We start from the raw sequence: 22,340 nt of genomic DNA on the forward strand, positions 1-22,340 counted from the left end.
AAGACAGAGTTAGGAAAACAGAATATAAAGTTAGAATATTATCGGACCACTCACCCCTGATATTGACAATAGAGTTAGAGGAGATCCCTCCAAGAATGTATAGATGGAGATTAAACTCCATGCTACTTAAAAGGCAGGATTTTAGAGAATTCATTGAAAGACAAATTAAAATGTACTTTGAAATAAATACGGAATCAGTGAAAGATAAGTTTATACTATGGGATGCAATGAAAGCGTTCATCAGAGGGCAAATAATAAGTTATGTAACCAAGATGAAGAAGGACTACAATCAGGAAACAGAGCAGTTGGAAAGGGAAATAGTAAATATAAAAAAAGAATTAGCAATGAAGGAAGACACAACTAAAAGAAGAGAATTGGCAGATAAAAAAATAAAATATGAAACACTACAAACATATAAAGTGGAGAAGAACATAATGAAGACAAAACAGAAATATTATGAGCTAGGAGAAAAAACGCACAAAATTCTAGCGTGGCAGCTTAAGACAGAACAAACTAAGAGAATGGTATTGGCATCAAGGAAAAAAGACAAACAAATCACATATAATCCAACGGAGATTAATGAAAACGGTATCTGACAGATGTTTTCGTTGTAAAAAAGAAATGGGAACAACAATTCATGCAATCTGGACATGTGAGAAAGTGGAAAAATTTTGGGAAGATCTAAACCAGATATTAAATAAAATTACAGAAAACAATATACCAAAAAACCCAGAGATCTTCCTCCTAAGTAACATAAAAAACAGAATTTGGACTTGATTTGGATGGTGCACAAAAAAGATTTGTTAAGATAGCTCTAGCCGTAGCAAAAAAATGTATTATGTCAACCTGGAAATTAGAAGATAATTTGAGAATACAACAATGGTATATAGAAATGAATAAATGTATTCCATTAGAAAAAATAACATATAATTTAAGAAATAATAGTGAAATATTTGAACAAATATGGGAGCCTTACATGAAACACAATAGAGAAAACCTACCGGGGACATCTACCACCTAAAATAACGAAAGGAGAAGGAAATTAAAAGAATTGACTCACTGGAATTTCTTGTTTATTTTTATTGAATGACAACATTGTATGACTGGTTTAATGTATCTTAGATCCTGTACTTTAAATGAATGGGGGGGAGGTAGGGAGGGTGGGATGGGAGGAGGGGGGGAAGAAAATGACACTATATATTTGAAAAGGAAAATGTATGTATCTTGGTCAATGTGGTTTATGGTGTGAAAAATAAAAAAATTAAAAAAAAAAGAGAATGCTGGTTTGCCATGGAAGAGGTTTGTTGGAATAACAACCGATGGAGCGCCATCAATGACAGGGAGGAAAAATGGACTGGTGGCACTTGTTTAAAAAAAAACTGGAAGAGGAGAGTGTGGAGAAGGCCATTGCTCTGCCCTGCATTATCCATCAGCAGGCTCTTTGCAGCAAATGCCTGAAGTTGGACAATGTGATGTCTGTCGTTGTGAAATGCATCAACCAAATCAGATCCAGGAGCTTAAAGCACAGAAGTTTCCGTGCTTTTTAGAGGAAATGGAGTCAGATTATGGGGATGTGCTCCACTTCACCGAGGTACGTTGGTTCAGCAGGGGAAACATTGAAGAGATTTTTTGAGTTGAGAGCGGAAGTGAAAGCCTTCATGGATGCTGTTCCCGTGCTAAGTCATCCCAAATGGCGCATGGACCTAGCTTTTCTTGTTGATATTACACATGAGCTTAATGTACTGAACAAGAAGTTACAAGGCCAGGGGCAACTTGTCAGTGCTGCCTATGACAACGTGAGAGCATTCTCTGCGAAACTTATGTTATGGAAAGCCCAGCTTTCTCAGACAAACCTTTGCCATTTCCCAGTGTGCAAGGCACTCATGGATTCAGGCACACCATTCAGTGGTGAGAAGTATGTGGATGTCATTTTGAAGCTCCAGGAGGAATTTGATTACAGATTTGCAGACTTCAAGATGCACAGAGCCACATTTCAAATTTTTGCGGACCCCCTTCTCCTTTGATGTGCAAGATGCCCCTCCTGTGCTTCAAATGGAGCTCATTGACCTGCAGTGCAACTCTGAACTCAAAACCAAGTTCAGGGAGGTGAGTGGAAAAGCAGACAAGCTTGGGCAATTTTTTAGAGAATTGCCCCCCAGCTTCCCTGAGCTTTCCCGAATGTTCAAGCGGACCCTGTGTCTTTTTGGGAGCACATACTTGTGTGAAAAGATCTTCTCTACCTTGAACTTCAATAAGTCCAAGAACAGGTCCAGACTTACTGACGAGCATCTTCAAGCCCTACTGAGGGTCTCAACTGCCTCCTCTCTTAAGCCAAATGTGGCTCGGCTATGCGAGAGGAAGCGTTGCCAGATCTCTAGCAGTAAGAAGTAGGCAGAAGAAGACATGTTCATAACAGTTTATGTTCAATGTTCCATTCATGTTCAGAAAGTTAAAGGTTAAAGAACTGTTAATACAGACATTTGAATCTGAATAATAATAATTACATTTCTCCAGTCAGCAATTATATGTGGTTTCTTCAGTCTTCTATATCTGCTGTATTATTATTATTTTCATTTTATTTATTTATTACTGATTGATTTTTTTTTCTTATGAATTGTTAGTTAATTTATTTTTTCATCTTATTTTGTGTTAAAAAAATAAAAATAAAGACATTTGATAACATTGAAATGTTTTTGTAAGAGCTTTTCTTGTGGAAAACCTGATGCGGCCCAGCCTCACCCAGACTCTGCCTCCAGCGGCCCCCGGGTAAATTGAGTTTGAGACCCCTGGTCTATGTGAAGATCTTTAACGGATCTCTATCCTTCTTAGGAATTACAGTAATTAAGGCACTAGAGCATGTTTCAGGTAGATCATTATGTTCATTAATCTGTCGTAACTCATCTCCAAACACTGTAGATAAATCATCATAAAATACCTTATAAAATTCAATGGAAAACCCTTCATTACCATGTGATTTTCCATTCGGCATTTCCAACGTAGCCAATTTAATTTCTAAATCAGTAAAAGGAGCCTCCAGCTCCAATATGTCTTCTTCTCCTAGTACCAGTAATTTCAACACCGATAAAAAGGAGTCAATCGATCCGCTCTCCTGTTTTTCCTCAGAAGTATATAATTTCTTATAAAATGAATGAAACTCATCATTAATCTCACGAGGTTTATAAGTAATAGTCGAATTTTGTCTGACTGCATTAATAACCCTTGATACCTGTTCTTTCTTTAACTGCCATGCAAGTACCTTATGTGCTTTCACACCCCATTCATAATACCGTGGTTTAGATCTATTAATCAATCATTTAAATTTATAAGATTGCAATGTATTGTATTTCAATTTCAATCTAGACAGCTCTATCTTCTGATTTTCTGTCACATCTCTCTGAAATTCCTTTTCAAATTGATCAATCTGTTTCTCTAATTCAAAGCTCAGTCAGATAATTATTTTTAACCTTAGAGGTATAACTAATTATTTGATCTCTCAAGTAAGCTTTCATAGCATCCCACAATATAAATTTACTCTGAATGGAGTTAACACTTTTTTTTAACAACGTCGTATTGAATCTCCAACGAGAAGCTGCACAAACTTTTTCAGACCTCTCATAAGTAAAATACAACAAAGAATGATCTGAAATTACCCGACTTTTATATTCTGCCTGCAATATTTTCCCCTGTAAATGTGCCGATACTAAAAAAAAAAATCAATTCTGGAAAAAGATTAATGTCTAGACGAATAAAAGGAGAAATCCTTCTCTGTTGGGTTAAGACGTTGCCAAATGTCCACTAAATTAAAATCTTTCATCAAAGCTCGAATTTGAATTGCCATTTTAACTTTTTTAACATTTTTTGGAGATTTATCTAATAAAGGTTCCAAAGCACAGTTAAAATCTTCTCCAACCAAAACATTTTCATTAGCTTGCCCCAGAAGCAGAAATGCATCTGAAATAAATGTTTCATCATCCCCATTCGGTGCATAAATGTTAAGTAAAGTCCAAAATTCATTAAAAATCTTACAATTCAACTTAAGAATATGTCCTGCATTCATTTCCATTGATTGTAATTCAAAAGATAAATTTTTAGGTATCAAAATTGCTACTCCCTTAGCTTTGGAGTTAAATGAAGAAGAAAAAATGTGTCCAACTCAGTCCTTCTTCAATTTCTTACTTTCTTTTTCATTCAAATGTGTCACCTGTAAAAAAAGCAATATCAATCTTCATCTTTTTAATGTAAGCCAAAACTCGCTTACACTTGATCGGGTTGTTTAATCCCTGAACATTAAAGGTAGCAAATTTCAAATTTGACCTATCGAACACAATTGCTAAATACCAAAAATAATCACAAAATTAATAATAACAAAGAAAAAATAATATTTTTTTTATATATAGGCCCTCCAAATAAAAATAATATTCGTTAATAAGAGAAAAGAAAAACAACAAAAAAACCCAAAAAAAACTACCAAAAGGTAATAACTCCCTAAAAAAAAAAACTGGGTGTGGATTACCCACTAGTGACTGATGACTAACAAAGAAATTTGTGCAATCCCCTCCCCAACCAGCCAATCAGAAATATTAACATATTACAAAAAAAAATCAGCCTTGGGATTCCAGTCCAGATGGTGAACTCATTTCAAGAGTAGGTGAACTCTTTCCATTCCTGTTCTTTCCACTTCTGCCATTTTGCCCATTTCCAAGTCCATTAGATTTTATTTTAGGAGATAATTGTGGACTTCTTTGTCCTCTGACATCCGGTAACGAATTAGCAAAAACCGTTGCTTCATGCTCACTCTCAAAGAATTGAGACTGATAATTTCCATTAAACACTTTCAACACAGCAGGATAACGAAAAGCAAATTTATAACCTTTACGCCATAAAACACCTTTAACTGGATTAAATTCTCGTCAGCATCTGATGATATCTTGACTCAAATCAGGGTAGAAGAAAACTCTACTATTCTGAACCATCATTGGAACTTGCCTTTGTCTTGCATTTTGAACTGCAAGTCGAAGAATTGTCTCTCTGTCCAAACAATTCAAACAATAAACTAACACAGCTCTTGGAGGTTGACCAGGTAGGGGTGGTCTTCTTCAAGCTCTATGTGCTCTTTCCAATACCAATCCATCAGGAAAAGACTCTTCCCCCCCCCCCCCCCAACATCCGGGGAATCCAATTTTTAAAAAAATTTGACTGGATCTTGACCTTTTGTACCTTCTGGCAAACCCACAATATTCACATTATTTCTTCTGCTTTGATTTTCCAAATAGTCCATTTTTTTGTTAACTCTTTTTCCCTGGCTCCTAAATCTTTAACTGATTTTTCCACCTTTACTGTTGTCTCTGTATTGGATTGAACCTGTTTACATTCAGAAAAAGAAGCTTCAAATTTTTTAAAGATTTCTCGATTTTCTTTAACTTCTGCCTTAACCACAGTTAGGTCTGAAATATTAGTATTCATTTGAACCAGCTGGTTCAATTGACCAGTAATAACATCCAAATAAGAAGCAATACCTTCAAACATAATGTAAACAGTCTGAGGTGTAGTTTGAAATGCAGGATCTGATTCCATAAGATATAACTCACTTTCTTCCAGCTCTTCTTCCATTCCCTGTGCAGTGGTAGAGTAAGGCAAGTCCTCTTCTAGTTGTTCTTCAAAAGGCAGCATTCTAGTCGTTTTGCTACGAGTTTGGAGACCCAACGACGACCCCCCAACTTCCTCAGGGGGGTCGTCGCTGCTGTCACCCCGCAGACCATTTTTTCATTAAAATACGGAGATCTCCGTAATTAATGGCACCGCCTAAGACCACAGTTGCTGTAAACTGTGTGTCTGCCGTCACAATCCTCGTCCTCCACGCTCCCGTCTCTTCCAACGGGGGTGTTCGTTGTAACAAGCCTCCAGGCTCGTCCCCGACTTCTCGGGGGCGCACTCCTTCCTCCGCAGAACGGGTCGAACCAGCGCCATCTTGAGACTGGTGAGTAGCTGTTACCTTGGCTTTTGTTCCCACCGGCGATCGTTGAAGCTTGGGGATCTCTGAAAATGGATCCGAGGCTGTTCCAGGTCGTTTAGGCCCCAATTCCTTTGCACTTCGAAACTGTATTTTATTTTGTAATTAGCAGCCATAATGGCTCATCAAAATATCAAACTGAAAATTAAAGTTTTAAAATTAAAAATAAAGGGTTAAAAAACGGGCACTTAAATGTCTGACCAGAGAGGACACACCTAGTCTCTACGCCATCTTGCTGCGCCCCCCCCCCCCCCCCCCACTGCCTGCATTTTAGATTGTATATTTCTTTGTTCAAAACTTTCCCTACATTTTTTTATCTTAACACCTTTGCTCCTTAAATTTCTGGTCCTCTGGATAATTTATCCTCTTGCTAATGGAAGTCATCGTGAGGCGTCTTGACAGCCAGCTTTTAAGATGTCGTTTTTACTTCACCCTCACTGCCCTACTTTGTACCCTGTTCAATGTCTCTGTTTTGCATCCTTGATGAATTTAGTATCTGGCAGAAACGTTTCTTTTTCTTTTTCCCAGCGTTTGATCAAGATCGAGTCTTGTCAATGGAGTATGAGGATCAGGTATGATTTAATTCCGTTCTGTGTACAAATTAATCTGAGTAGGAGGTGGTCCTTAATGTGCATGTCTGTTGTTGCTTATTGTACTGTTAATACAGATGAGTAATTTTCCAAATGATGAGATCAATGTTAGAACATAGAAACCTGCAGCATAATATGGGCCCTTTGGCCCACAATGTTGTGCCAACCTAATAATCTGTTTTAATAACTGCCTCAACTCCTTAACCCTCCATTTCTCTCAGTTCCATGCACTTATCTTAAAAGATTCTATTGCACCTGCATTCACCACCATTGCTAGCAGCACATTCCATATACTCTCCATGTATAGGCATCTCGCCTATACTTGGTCCCAAACACATTAAAACTCTGCCCCCTTGCGTTAGCCATTTTAGCCCTGGGGAAAAAGCCTTTAGCCATTCATGCGATCGCTGCCGTTCATCATTTTCTACAGTTCAATCAGGTCTCCCTTCATTCTCTGTCACTCCAAGGAGAATAGATGAAGTTCACTCAACCAAGGCATGCTCTCCAATCCATGCAATATTCTTGTAAATCTCCTCTGCACCATCTCTCTTGCATTCAATCTTTTTAGTAATGAGATCACTAGAAGTGAACATAATATTCCAAGTGGGGTCTAATATAGCTGTAACATTACATCATGGCTCTTGAACTCGATCACATGGTTAATGAAGGCCAGCACATCACACACCTTCTTGAAAATGCTGTCAACCTGTGCAGTAACTATGAGTGTCCTTTGGACATGAACCCCAAGTTCTCTCAGTTTGTCCACACTGCTCAGAGTCCTCCCATTAACATTGTATTCTGCCTTCAAATTTTGCATATTGAAATCAACCACTTCACACTTTTTTGGGTTAAGCTCCATCCATCTATTACTTCTCATCCCAGTTCTGCATCCTATCAATGTCCCTTTGTAATCTCTGACAACCCTCCAGACTATCCACACCACCATCAACTTTCAGGTCATTCAGAAACTTATTAATGCCCCCTTCCATTTCCTCATCTAGGTCATTTATTAAAAAAATCACAAAGAGGAGGGGGGGTCCCAGGACAGACCCCTGCAGAACACAACACTACTCACTGACCTCCATACAAAAAAAGAGAACCATCTACAACCACCTTCTTTGGGCAAACCAATTTTGTACCCACAAAGCATGGCCTCCGTGGTGATAATGCTTCTCCCTTGATGCTTTGGACATTGTAGAAAATTCAGGCTGTGTGGTTCTGTACCTCATGAGATGTCTTTTCTCCTTTTTCTAAAAGTGTTGACTACTTAGTGTGGACCTGGTTCATAAATGACTTTCAGTGTTTTTTCAAGAATAAGCCTGGATGATAAGGCAATTGTATTTTCGGGGGAATGGGATTTCTGTGCTTATGCTAGGAGGAAGAGTATTGCTATTAGTCTAGTGAGAGGTGATTTCTTTAAATCTACCAATACCCATAAAAACACCCACTAGCAAAAAGGGCTGGCTGATCCTGATCTACAAATCTCATCTGTAATTGGTCTACTTTCAGGTTTTAGCCAGGTGCCGGTTTCATTTTTTTTTTGCTGGTTTTCAACCAAAATCTAGGAGGGTGACTTGATCTTCCAGAGAGATCCACCCAGCTGTTTCTTGAATCAAATTTGATTTTTTTTAATGTACAAGTTAGTATGGAGAAAATTTGTCAGAAAATCAAAAACCATTAAAATATTTACTTACTTGCTGTTCATGATGCTCATCCACAACTTTGTCACCTGCAAACTTTTTAATCATATGTCCAACATTCACACCCAAATACTTTCATATATCGCACACACCATAAGGATCCCAGCACCAGTGGCTTATCTCGGGAAAATACCCCCTGTGGTAAGCACTTTAATTGCACCCCCTCCCTCGTTAAAACTTACTTCAATCTTCCACCCCGTGACCATCCCTCACTACCGTCACGCTATCTACTTCATCTTCCCTACCTTTCCTCACTGCTGTCCAACCCTAAAAAAGATATATCCAACGTTATGTTGGATATAAGTATTGGAAAATCATTTGCACCTTAAAAAACATGATAGTTGTTTCAATTTTTTAAAAAAAGGGCAGCATTTGCTGAATGAAAGCAATGAGCAGCGTTCCGCAGGGTGGAATGGAGCAACCAAATTTAAAGTGTTCTGTAGCTGTCACCGTTCTCAGTCAAATGGTGTTGGGGGAGTCAGGCTTGGGACGGGGTGGGGGTGAATAATTTCCAGGCTCTGCTAGTGCTTGCGCACCACAAATTGCAAACTTTCAGCCACTTGCTTGCTGAGCTCGTAGAACTTATGTTTTTACATCATTGTTCAGGAGGATTGGTGATGGAGCCCTCTACCCTTCGAGAATGCTCAGTGCTGGGTTTAATAGGAAGCCCACAGCAGAATGTGTGCAGGCTTTGGTGGGTGTGCGAGGATGCCAGCAGCGAAGGGGATGGTGAACTGGCACCTCCGAGGCACAGACAGGTCAAGGGAACCAACATCGAGCAGCAGAGGATGTCAACAATGCCTACACTCGATGCGCCCTCCTGCTCCTAAATAGCACATACAAGCTTGTTTTTAAACTCATACAAGGATTGGTGGGCGAGGACAGTGGTGCCCCGCCGCCCCCAGCGGTGCCCAGGCACTTGACGTGGCTGCCATACCCTATACCCAGCACTGATCCCTGTCGTATACTACTGATCTCAGACTTCCAATCAGAAAAGCTTTGTTCTACCACTACCCTTTGCCTCCTATCACCAAGCCAGTTTTAGCCTTGGATCCATGTGACTTAACCTCTGGTCCAGCCTCCCATGTGGGACTTTGTCAAAAGCTTATTATGGTTCTTACTGTCTACTATTGTACCTTCATCAATTTTCTTGGTTACCTTCTCAAAAAGGTTAGAGGCAGGATTTATATCCCTTAGAATTCCTGTACATTTCAATAATTTCTCACCATTGACATAAGGCTCACTGGCTTATTCCTGCTGCCCTTGAAGGAACCACATAAAATCCCTTCCAGTCTTCTGGCACCTTATCTGAGCTAACAAAGATACAAAACTTCCTTTGGGCCTTTCCTCCTCCCTTTCCAGAGGAACCTGAGATAAAGCTCATCTGGCTCTAGTGACATCATGATTGATATCTAACCACGCCTCCTCATTAATATTGACCCATTCCAAATTATCCATGTACCCCCCACCCAACTCTGTTTTCATCATCATCCACATCCTTCGGTGAAGAATTTAATTAGGACTTAACCCACGTTGGCAGGTTGCGATTTCCATCACTGCAGTTCACGCAATTCCCAGGTAGCTGCAAGATAATGATGACTTGAGTTGTTTGATCTGAGCCAAGTTCCAAACATCCTGATTCTTGTTTTCTTGAACCAAGTTTAGATTTTGAAGTAAATGTTATGTGATGTTGGGAGGTAACATTATGGTGTTTCTTTCAATGGCAGGTTTCAATACTGTCGGCAATGGAACTGATCTGGAACCTGTGTGAGATTTTGTATGTCGAGGCAGCTCAAGGTGAGATGAGGAAAATGTATGCACAAACTTCCATCTTACATTTTTATTCTCTTAGGTCTCAGGACATGGATGGTATTGAGAATTTCATGTAAGCAATCAACCATTTTGTCATATCAATCAAACTTGGTTGGGAAGAGACTGTCATTTATCACTATCTCTGTCCCAATGTTGAGTGGCAATCCTTGTGACTTGTGCAGCTAATCCTTATGGTGAATGAGGGATCTATATCATCTAGCACACTGGAGATGATTTCCAAGCTCTTTGAAATAATATTAGAGTTTTACAGTGCGGAAACGATCCTTCCGTCCCAACTTTTCCATGCCAACCAAAATGTCCCAACCACTCTTGTCCCACCTGCCTGCATTTGGCCCATATTCCTCTAAATCCATCCTATCCATGTATCTGTCCAATTTTTTTTCTTAAACATTGAATAGGGCAGTATGGTTAGCATAGCGGTTAATGCAACGCCTTTACAGCGCCAGCGATCAGGAATGGGGTTCGAATCCTGTACTGTCTGCAAGAAGTTTGTATATTCTCCCATGTCTGTGAGTTTTCCTTGAGGTTTCTTCCCACCGTTCAAAACTTAGCGGGTGTGTAGGTTAATTGAGTGTAAATTGGGGGGCATGGACTCGTGGGCTAAATGGCCTGTTACTGAACTGTATGTCTAAATTTTAAAAAAAGTTGTACCTGCCTCAGCCACTTCTGACAACCTATACACCCACATTAAAAAAAAATCCATTCCCCCCCTCTCTTTAAACCTATGTCCTCTTGTTACTGATTCTCAGCACAAGGCAGAATACACACTGTGTTCACCTGATTTGTTCCTCTCATCCTGCCCTCCAAGGAATAAAGCACTAGGCTGAGCAAGCTATAGCTCAGGTCCCCAAGTCCTGGTGACATCATTGTAAATCTTCTCTGCACCTTCTCTAGTTTGATGACATCTTTCCTATAACACAGTGACCAAAACTGAACACAATACTCCAAATAGGGCCTCGACAACTTACTGTACAACTGCAAAGTGACCTTCCAACTTCTGTACTATATAATGGGATCTTTTGTATCCAAAGTAGGAAGGTTTCAATACTGCAGTGGATGGTCAAAGTCTCTGGAGTGGAACTTGATCCCACAATTTTGTAGTTCTGAGAGCCAGGTAAATGGTGAGTGGCAGGCTTCTTTTCTGTTGGAAAGTTTAATGGACCGGTTGAGATCTTTGAGAAGCTGGCAGCTTTATGGCCATTTTCTGGTGTCAATGCAGTTGTAAGGGATTGGACATCAGAGCTTGTCCAAATGGAACTTCCAAGACCACAAATCACTAAACTACTGTAATTGGTACAAACAATTAAAATACAAGTGTGGCCTTGTCAAGTGGCTAGAAAACGATCGCCTAGGGCTATATTTGGAGTCAGTGTGTTTACCAGATTAAGACTGAAAGAAACAAAAGCAGAAAATACTGGAAGATCTCAGCCAGTCAAGTGCAATCTGTGCAAAGAGGAATTGGCCAACATTTTGAGTCTGAGATTCGTAGAACTGTGGGTGTCAGTTTTCAAAACAGCTAGGAGAGGGTGAATGGGAGGAGTGAGGTGCAAGATGAAAGATTATATTGTAGTATTCAGATAAGGAAAGATTTGATAATAAGGATTATTCAGGAGGCATTTTACAGAAACAGGGTGAGAAAGGAGCATAAGGGTGGCACGGATAGCATAGTGGTTAGTGCAACATTATTACAGTGCCAACGACCTGGGTTTGAATCTGGCACTGTCTGTAAAAGGTTGGTATATTCTCCCTGTGACCAGTGTGGGTTTCCCATGGTGGTTTGGTTTTCTCCCACCATCCAAAACATACTGGGCTGTAGGTTAGTAAAAACACAAAAATGATGGAGGAAATCACCAGGTCGCGCAGCGACCATATGAGATAAAGATATCTAACCAATGTTTCGGACCTGAGCCCTTCTTCAACAAATGAACAAAAAGCAGGCAGGCACCAGAATAAAAAGGCTGGGCAAAGAGGGACGAAAGGGCAGGGAGAGGAGCGAAGGCTAACAATACAGCCAAAGGCTGTAATGGATAAGGAGGACAGGAGAGGAAAGGTGAGAATTGATCGGGGAAGGGGGGGTGGCTCTGTGAATGCAGAGCTGAAGGAAAGGAGACAGAGGGAAAGAGAGCGAGAGGAAATGAGATATAGGGGAAGGGGAAAGACTGGGAGGGGGGTTAATTGGGTATAATTAGGTGGCATGGATTTCAATGGGCAGAATTGGTATCTTCTGCATTATAAATGAAATAATATATAAAAACTTTAGTTATGGGTAATGAAATAAAAATCAGAATCCATTTCTGATGGTTTCAAAGTGCCTGCTGCATGGAAGAGATGTTGCGTCTCTTAGTTTCAGAATCCATTGTCAAAGTGCAAACATTCATATTATAACCATCTTACAACATTACTATAAAAAATAAGAGTGCACGAAAAGTAAGGCAATGTCTTTTGGTTCATTGATTATTCAGGAATCTGATGGTAGCAAGGAAAAAGCAGTCCTTGTGCCATTGAGTGCCTGTCTTTAGGCTCCTGCACCTTTTTCTCGATGGTAGTAGAGTGAAGAGGGCATGGCCTGGGCGGTGTGGATCTTTGAGGATAGAGGCTGCTTTTTTTTTTAAGACACCGCTTCATGTAGATGTCCTCGATGGAGTGAAGTCTGGTGCCCGTGATGTCACAGGCTGGGTTAATAATTCTCTAATTTATAAATAGCACATATTTTATTCTTGTCCTTTGACGCCTCCATGCCAGGCAGTGATGCAACCAGCCAGAATGCTCTCCACGCTACATCTGTAGAAGTTTACAAGAGTTTTGTGTGACATACGGAATCTCCTTAGACACCTCACAAAGTATAGCTGCTGGTGAGTCTTCTTTGTGATTGCATCAATGTGGAGGCTCCAGGACAGATCCTCAGAGGAGTTGACACCCAGAAATTTGAAGTTTTTTTTACACTCTCCACTACTGAGCCCTTGATGAGGACTGGGTGGTGTTCCCCTGACTTCCTCCTGAAGTCCACAATCATCTCCATGGTTTTGCTGGTTGTTGTCATTATGCCATTCAATGAGCTGATCTATCTCCCTCCTGTACTTTGTGCATCACTCTGGCAGTGGAAGAAGCTGGAGATAGACAAGTCAGGAGTGGGGAAACAAAGGCTGCACATGCTGGAATGTTGAGCAAACGATTGATGGAGGAACTTGGTGGTCAGATAGTATATTTGAGCAGAAATGTGTGTGAACCCTTTAACAAGTCCAGGATCCAGCAATTCTTGGAATAGGAATGGGATTGCGAATTAAAGTGGTGTGCATCAGGAAGCACAGGATCCACCCCCCCTGCAGACTGAATGTGGACACTCCATAATGATCACAAAGTCAGCGTATGGTTTATTCAATGTTGAGAACACTAAATCCAGGAGATGAGAGTAGAGTGGAAGACTTCACCAAGGTCCCTGTTGTCCTTTGTTTGCTAACTGGAGTGTGAAGTTTGGAAATGTTTTCAGAAATAATTATCAGAAAAGGCTAAAAGGCTAAACTCTCACTGCAGCAAAAATGTGATGGGAATCAGCCATTCTCAACTTTCTTTGGCCATGGATCCCTTAGGACTGCTCAAAATTTATGGGCCCCCTTCCCTGTGAACCAATCCAGGTTAGGGTTAGGGTGAAAAAATAATGAGGTAAAAAAGAAAACAAGGCTTTTACAAATAGACAATGATGAGATCATTCTTAATTGAACATTTTGGAAAGAAGAAAACATGAACATGCAAATTACAAAAATATCTGCCAGATAAAAGATGTCCGCCTTTGCATCAACGAGTTTTTCTCCATGCTCGTGAGAAAGGAAGGAAACAGTCGTGTCTCAGAGTGCAACCAAAACAACAAAGACAATTTCCTTTAAACAGCCCACGTCACCCGGTAAGCAGCAGCTTATTATGTTCATAATTTTCTTCACACAGCTGCTGGTCTTGAAATGAATGGGATTTTAGAAAGTTTACAGTCTGTATGACAATCGAAAGCAAAGCATTTAAATGTCCTAACTTTTTAAACTGCTAAGTGCTCCCTATGAATGGCGCAATGAACAGTCAAGACTGATGGTACAACATTTTTTAAGTGTGTGTATCATTAAAGAGGCACCGTAAGTTGCACCGGCAATTACGTTCTCAAAATGGAATACTGTTCTTCTTTATGTCATTCATAACTTCTTCAAAAATAGTCATTTCTTTAGTACCTGTTTTAATCCTTCTGGCAAACAACATCTCTTGCATCAGCTCGTTTCCATTCCAGAAATGGCATAAATCATGAGAAGGACCATTGTTCTCTTGCAGAGTGGATTTGTCTCCGTGTAAAGAGAATTCCTTGGACTGTAATGAAATGACTAATTGTATTTCATTGTCTCTTGCCATCTCATCAATTCTTCTGGAAACAGTGGAATTACTCAAAGGAATTGCCTGAATAATTTCTTTGCCATTTAAGTTCATGACATCAGATATTATTATGGATACTGAAGGCAAAATAAGTGACTCAACGACATTATGAGAATTTGTCTTTTAACACTCAATTCACTTATCTTGTATGATGCAAGAAGACCCTTTTCTAATTTCTTGGACGGTTCCATGGTTATCATTGGGCTTCTCTTGAAATTTATCTCGAAGGGTTTTGAAGTAATCCAAGGGTTAATCTTTCTTCTCTTTTTATTTAGTCTCTACATGTTATTGCTTGGCCTTGTGGTTTTGTTTGAAAATATATTCAAACACATGGGCTGAGAAGGGTTTTGCAGAAATGTAAGGAAATTGCATGATAAGTATTCCACAGAATATTTCCGTCACTTTTTTGCTGAGGAACTAGAGTGTAAAATTATTTCTGAGAATAACAAAATGTAGCTATTACAAAACAAAAGCACTTCTTACAAATGTTACCTCAAAAGTCAGCTTACATTTTATGAAAAATGCATACCTTAATCAATAAAAGTCCCACCGGCAACTATGTTCTCAAAATGGAACACTGACTCCAAATATAGCCCTAGGCGATCGTTCTCTAGCCACTTGACAAGGCCACACTTGTATTTTAATTGTTTGTACCAATTACAGTAGTTTAGTGATTTGTGGTCTTGGAAGTTCCATTTGGACAAGCTCTGATGTCCAATCCCTTACAACTGCATTGACACCAGAAAATGGCCATAAAGCTGCCAGCTTCTCAAAGATCTCAACTGGTCCATTAAACTTTCCAACAGAAAAGAAGCCTGCCACTCACCATTTACCTGGCTCTCAGAGCTACAAAATTGTGGGATCAAGTTCCACTCCAGAGACTTTGACCATCCACTGCAGTATTGAAACCCTCCTACTTTGGATACAAAAGATCTCATTATATAGTACAGAAGTTGGATGGTCACATTGCAGTTGTACAGTAAGTTGTCGAGGCCCTATAAATTCAACATTTATCTAAGTCATCTGTAAAAGTTTGCCCATGCTGCAGTTATCTGTGAATAAAGAATACAGCATAGATCCACAACTGGTTTTAAAAGACAAATAGTTTATTACTTCTACTGCAGTAATTCTGGTGGGATAAGAGGTACTGTATCCTTCTCAAAGATTACCCAGAAAATGGTCAATTTATATAGTGAATAAGATCAATTCCTACATGTGGTTTCACATGTTCTCACTAATTGGGAATTAATTGGAAGCAGCTTTCACATTTGTTCATGGAATTGAATGTCTTGTTGTAACCAAAGTCTTTTAATTAATTCTTATTTCTAATCATTCATTCTGGACTGTCGCAGTTAATGTCTCTCACTGCTGTTGAATGTTGCAGTTCTGTACTTTGTCATTTATAAGATAAGCTTTACAATTGATTATTGTAACAGCATTTCTGGGGAAATGAAAAGCTTAATTACTTCTAAGAAAATGAAACTTAGCTACATCTGCTGTTACAGTCCCATAATCCTTTGCATTCCATGTTGGCCGACTTTAACAGCATACGTCCCAGAATCCTTTACAATATCACAAAATAATGTTAATTTGCCCACAAACTTTAACAATTCTAGGCTGTCTCCAAATGCCTCCAATCTTGAAAAGATCTCGTGTTGCTTGGAAACTATACAGCAAAACCTAGTAGCAAAATCTTTTCCCAAAAATTGTTTAATCCGTTCAGTTTCCATGCGCTCCTATACTCCTTGCCCCTCCCCCTCTCCATCCCCTCCCAATTAAGGATTTCAAACTTTGGCCCCCTTAAATGTGCTGTGGTCCCAAGGGATGCATGGCTCCCATTGAGAATGGATGATCTGAATTGTTTTAACCAAATGTTACAGTATTGTTCATTGAAAGACTCTGTTTACAGCTGGTATTCTTATAATATTCCTTCTGGACTGGATCAAAGTGCACATCTGTCAAGTGGATGCAATGGCTGATCAGCTCCTGGCCACTGAAAACCACGCAGAGCACCTCTACTACTGGAACGTGGTAAGTGATGAGTCGCCACGTCTGAGTGGACCAGGAGGGAGTAAGGGGGACAAGGGTATAGCATTGTCAGTGGAACAGTTTCCTCTATATATAAGCGAATTGAAATAGTGAATGCAATATTCCGCCATATCATCTTCACAAATGCAATTGTTCCAGAATGGGCCCACTGCAGAATGGCAAGTAGCAACTTGCCCACAATTTTAAAAATCAGCAGAACTGGGGAACCAACAACCTGTGAATGTGAGATGAGTAGAGGGGAAAGTTCTGGAATTTTCTGATGAAGGAAGTGGTTACAGGATATTTAGAAAATAATTGGAGAATTGGATACAATTCAGTTGGATCCATGAAAAATAATTTTTTTGGTAAAACTATGTATTGAGGTTACTTGGTTGGTCAGGAGGCTAATGGATATTAATTTTTTAAAAATTAGATGTACAGCATGGTAACGGGCCATTTCAGCCCAAGAGTCCGTGCCACCCAATTTACACCCTATTAACCAACATCCCTGGAACATTATGAACAGTGGGAGGAAACCAGAGCCCCTATGGAAAACCCATGCAGATACAGGGAAAACATACAAACTCCTTACAGACAACGCAAGATACAAACCCCGCTCACAATTACTGGTGCTGTAAAAGCGTTGCGCTAACTGCTTCGCCAATCGTGTAGTCTTTCAGAGAGGCGTCAATAAGGTGCTACAGAGAAGATTACTCAATAGAACTAAATGCGTGGTTTTGGAGGTAAGGTACTAGAAGGATTAAGGATTGGTTAACTGACAAAAAAATGGAGCAGGATTAAAAAGGTAATTCTTGGGTGAGGAAGATGAGACTAATGGGTGCAGCAGTGAATGGTTCTGGGGTGGGGTCTCAGTTGTTTGCACACTGTATCCAAGGTATGGATGAGATGATCAAGGGTCATGTATTCAAATTTGCTAATAATGTTCAGTCGGGTGGTTGTGAGGAGAAAGGAGAGAGATTTTCGGGTACGTGAGTGGGTGATAATGTGAAAATCAGCCCACGCTGTAATAAAACATCAGCAGAGCACAGCAGAACCAATTAAAAGTATAACAGTTTCTTTATTCAGCCTTGATAAAGGTAGCCAGAATGAGGGGTACAAAGAAAGAGTTCAGTAACTCGTTCCGTACACTGAGGCCCACTCAAAGCATACAGAGTATCCATCCCATTTTTATACACCTTTGGACAGTTGTCTGCGTGAGACCTTACAAGTTTCACACGACTTTCACGCAGCTGACGATTCTTGTTTTTACAACGATATGTTTCCCCGTGTGTATGCAGACAAGCTGGAAAAAACAGGATATCTTACTTTGTCTATTTGGTCATGCTACATTCTTTGTGGTGTTAGTTACTCTTTCACTACAGCACAGGGAAGGTCATGTTAGAAGGCAACTACCAGTATATTCTCACCCAATTTATTAACCCTTGTTAAGCATATTTGTTAAATGTATTCTTTCACAATAATCTGAAAAACTGAAGTAGTGTACACTAACTTTAAAAAAAAATAGTTAAGTACAGTTACCTGGGAATCCTTGTATTTGACTCATTGAAAGTTAACATGTAGGTACAGCAAGCATTTAGAAAGGTAACTGTATGTTGGCCTCTATTGCAAAAAGATAAGAGTATCAAATCTAAATTTCTTTGGTTTAGAGGGGGAGCTGACCTAGAGGGCAGTTAGAATGTGGAATGCACTGTTGCAATGTGGCAGAGTCAGATATTCTAACAACATTTAAGTGTCTGGCTGAGCACGTGAATTGCCAGCATATCGAAGGCTAATGAGGTGGAGTTCAGTGGGATTGAATCAGAAAAGTACTTAATGGTCAGAAGTTGTGTTCTATGAATGAGGATTTGAGTACAAATCCTCAAACCTAGCTCTAAAAGTACAAATCCTCAAACTTAGCTCTAAAAATACAAATCCTCAAACCTAGCTCTAAAAGTACAAATCCTCAAACTTAGCTCTAAAAATACAAATCCTCAAACCTAGCTCTAAATTACATTTGGCCCTGGTGAGACAGAAACTGGTAGAGATCTGGTCACTTAGCCCAAGGAGGGATATGGATGTGATGGAGGGAGTACACCAAGATCCTGAACTGGGGGAGGGGAAGGGGTGTGGTAGAAATTGTCTTCTGAGGAGAAGTTAAGCAGATAGGGTCTATGCTTCCTTGAGTTTAGAAGAATGAAACATTCAAACCTCAGAGGTTTGACAGGATGGCTAGTGTGTCTGGATTCAGCAGCAAGAAAATCATTTGGCTCCGCCATTCAGGACAGAGATGAGAAAGTATTTCTTCAACAAGAGGGTTGCAAATCTTTAAAATTTTCTATCCAACAGGTTGTGGAGACTTGGTGAATATATTCAAGCTCGTGATTGATAGATTTTTGGATATCAAGGGAATTTTAAGAGATGGGGGTCAGGGCTGAGGTACAGAATCCACCATAATCGTGTTAAATGGCAGAGCATGTGTGAAGACAGAATGGCCTACACATGATTCGTTTCCAAGTTGTCTTTTTGCAGTGCCATGTTGGGAAGTATTTGCAAGAGAGTGACCGTAACAGCGATGGTCCTGCATTGAAATCTTGACTGATGTTGTCTAGTTTTGTGTTAAGGAAGTAATAATTGGCCAAAGAGTATTTTCTTACCTTAATGTATGCGTGTGCACAGCTGGGAATTTTGGAAAAATAAATTCTTTACTATTAATTGCAGGGAGTCTAGTGATTATTTGTATCCAGGCTTTGAACAGGAGAAGAAAACTAAAATTATATGAGGGTATGAGCTGCATGCTGGGTCCTGGAACCAACCTTGTGATGTTTTCTTTGTTTCTAGGTTACTGGTTATGTGCTCCAAGGACGAATGGGGGAAGCTCAACAGTTGCTGGCTAAGAAGGCCTTGGTTGAACCTGCCGCCAGTCCCATGTACAAATGTATGATTAATCTCATGAAGAAGATGCCCATTTTCACTGTAGGTTGATGTTGTTTCCTTGGCTAGCTACACCATTCGCTTATTATCTTGAACCATCTTGAGAATAGACAGACAAATTCAATTGAACTTATTTCAGTTTGAAATTTAAATTTAATTCATTCAATCCTTGTAACTTATTACGTGACAGACTGAAGTAATGTTAACTAATTGATTTGACGGCTTGCTCGATTATGAACTGTAAGAAATTATCGACATGCACTCGGCTAGAGCTTCAAGTATTCTTTGATGCCTGTTCAAAGTCTCTACAACTTTGCCGGTTATCTTTCACCCAAGTTGGTGATTCCTTTCTGCAGTTGTAGTTTCTGTCTGATATTAGTTTTTGGTGCTTAAACAGTGATCATTGTCAGGCTGTCAGTATTACAGCTTTCTTCTCTGTTCTCCTCTCACTCGAATATATGCACATAAACCATGGGACTTTTAAGCAACATTCGAGAGAGAACTGTTATTTTATTCATTTTTCCTTTACCATGTAATGAGAGCAGATGATATCAAGCCTTGCTGTAAAGTTGGATTCATCCAAGATAGAACTTTGTGGAAGAGTTGTTTCACATGGAAGGGGAGTCCAGGACAAGAGGGCACCACTTCAGGATTGAAGGGTGCCCATTTAAAACAGAGATCTTTAGTGGTGAGCTTCTGGAAGTATATTTAAGGCAGAGATGGATGACTATAGTCAGAGTATCAAAGGCAAAGAGAAGAAGGCAGGAAAGTGGGACTGTGGGAGACTCAATCGGCTGAATGGCTGACTTCAGCTCTGAGATCTTATTGTCTTTTCAGCAAACAGTTGCATATGGAAAACAAAAGGTTGGCCAAACTCATTTCAAAGACTGGCATTATTTCTTCCCTTCAGTCTGTGTCCAAAAGTTAATACAGTAAAAGTCCTAAAATCTGGACTGCTCAGGGTGGATCCAGATTTTTGGATTTTCCAAATTCTTGGGGAGTTTTTAAAAATTCAAATTTCAGGGTAAATAAAGAATAGATGAAATTTTGATAGTTTATTCATTAGAAAATACAGTATGCTTCATTTCTCAAAACAAGCAGTTATAAAGAAAAATAAAATCAACACTTTGACAAAAATATAAAATTTTTTTCACTGCAAAAAAAACTGGTTAGTGCTTGAAATTGTTTAAAATGAACATTGTAAAAGAAAAATACAGTATATAAATGAATTTCTTTGTGTATTAACATGTACACACGCACACAAAAACCTGCTAAATTTTTAAAGTTTGAGAGTCTGGATTCTCAGGTGGTCTGGGTTTCTGGCATATGGATTTTTTTGATTTTTACTGTAGGTAAAGGCCAAACCAGTCTCTTCTTCAGAATTCTTGCTGGGTGTGTCATCATGAGGGAAAAGTTGTAAGTGGAAGAAAGCAAGGACTGTGAGTTGGAGAATGATTCTGCTGTGCTGTTAAACCCTTGTGCCAAGCTCGATGTGCTTGTCTATTGCAGGTACTCCCCGATTTGCGACCTATGCGACTTACGTTCATCTGCACATACAACGGAAAATTTGTTTAAAAAATATAAAGAAAAAATATAAAATTTACGCAGTTTATGTTGTATTTGGCAAACTATAACAGGGATACAGGGCATGTAAGAGCCAAAATGTGTCCCAAGGTCTGTAGGCTGGGCGCGTCCAACTTGATTCCTGTGCACATGCGCGAGTCTTCAGTTGGCGCATGTGCGATGGGTTCGCGTATTGGAGTTTCGTTGACTCATGGGCAAGAGTTAAGCGCCCTAACTCTTGTGCATGTGCCAACCGAATTTCAATACGCGATCCCACTGCGCTTGCGCACAGGAATCAAGATGGACGTGCGCCAACTGAAGACTTACGCTTGCGCACAGGAATCAAGATGGACGTGCCAGCCTACAGACCTCGGGACACCGACTAACAAGTTAAGTATGCATATTTTGGCTCTTACATGCCCTGTATCCCTGACATAGTTTGTCAAATGCAACATAAACAGCGTAAATTTAATATATTTTTTTAAACAAATGTACGCAATTCCGACATGCGTCCATTCCAAGAGGCGACTGATCCTTCGGTCAGAATTCAGTCGTAAGTTGTGGAGTACCTGTACTTGCATTGCATGGCATGCTGGCGCAATTGCCTCACAGCTCTGGGCTTGATCCTGTTTGTGCAGGGTTTGCACATTCTCCCTCTGACTGTGTAGTTTGCCCCAGGTAGCTCTGGTTTCTTCCCACATTCCAAAGGTTAATTAGGTGTTGTAAATTGCTTTTTAATGTAGGTAGGTGTCGAAAGAGTTGATAAGGAGTCACTGAGCACAAAAGAAAATCTCACAGGGCTACCAGAAAATAAGGAGAGGAGGAATAGTAGTTGGTATTGAATATGCAAAGAACCTCTTGGTCTCAATCTGATCCTAACTCAGATTAAATCCTGCAACAGATTTGGAAGTTTAGACAGGAGTATTTGAAAAGAAGAATTCAGTGCTGTCTCTTCAGTTTTCTCAGGCAGAAATTGGTAAGTTGAGACACTCGTTAATGTATACGAAAGGATTGAATGTGCCCCTCAACCTTCATGGTCTTGCAATTGCACTGATGGAGAGTTATCAAAAGTAATACCGTCAGGGGATGTAGGGGGGGGGGGCGCTGGGTGTGTGGCATGATGGCATAGGGAGAAGACAGAGAAAACGCCTCTTCTGGCAGAATTAATTAATACCTGACGTTTAAAAAAATTTTTTGTATTAAATAACTTTTAAAAATTTTTAGCGGTCTCAAAATATGGCTGCAAAAAAAATCCAGAACATAAACTGCAAAAAGAAT

At 39.7% G+C, this 22,340-nt stretch overlaps 1 protein-coding gene across 4 annotated transcripts in view; it reads left to right on the top strand.

The window, feature by feature from the left end:
- Nucleotides 1-22,340, top strand: part of nup85 (nucleoporin 85) — an 88,864-nt gene that overhangs the window by 45,423 nt on the left and 21,101 nt on the right. For all 4 annotated transcript variants that reach the window (XM_069929377.1, XM_069929374.1, XM_069929373.1 and 1 more), the window contains exons 5-8: nt 6,539-6,582; nt 10,028-10,097; nt 16,450-16,571; nt 19,407-19,541. In XM_069929377.1, the coding sequence (XP_069785478.1) occupies nt 6,539-6,582; nt 10,028-10,097; nt 16,450-16,571; nt 19,407-19,541 (371 nt within the window). The remainder of the gene's footprint in view (nt 1-6,538; nt 6,583-10,027; nt 10,098-16,449; nt 16,572-19,406; nt 19,542-22,340) is intronic.

The sequence above is a fragment of the Narcine bancroftii genome, chromosome 3, assembly GCF_036971445.1.
Source record: "Narcine bancroftii isolate sNarBan1 chromosome 3, sNarBan1.hap1, whole genome shotgun sequence".
Taxonomy (NCBI): domain Eukaryota; kingdom Metazoa; phylum Chordata; class Chondrichthyes; order Torpediniformes; family Narcinidae; genus Narcine; species Narcine bancroftii.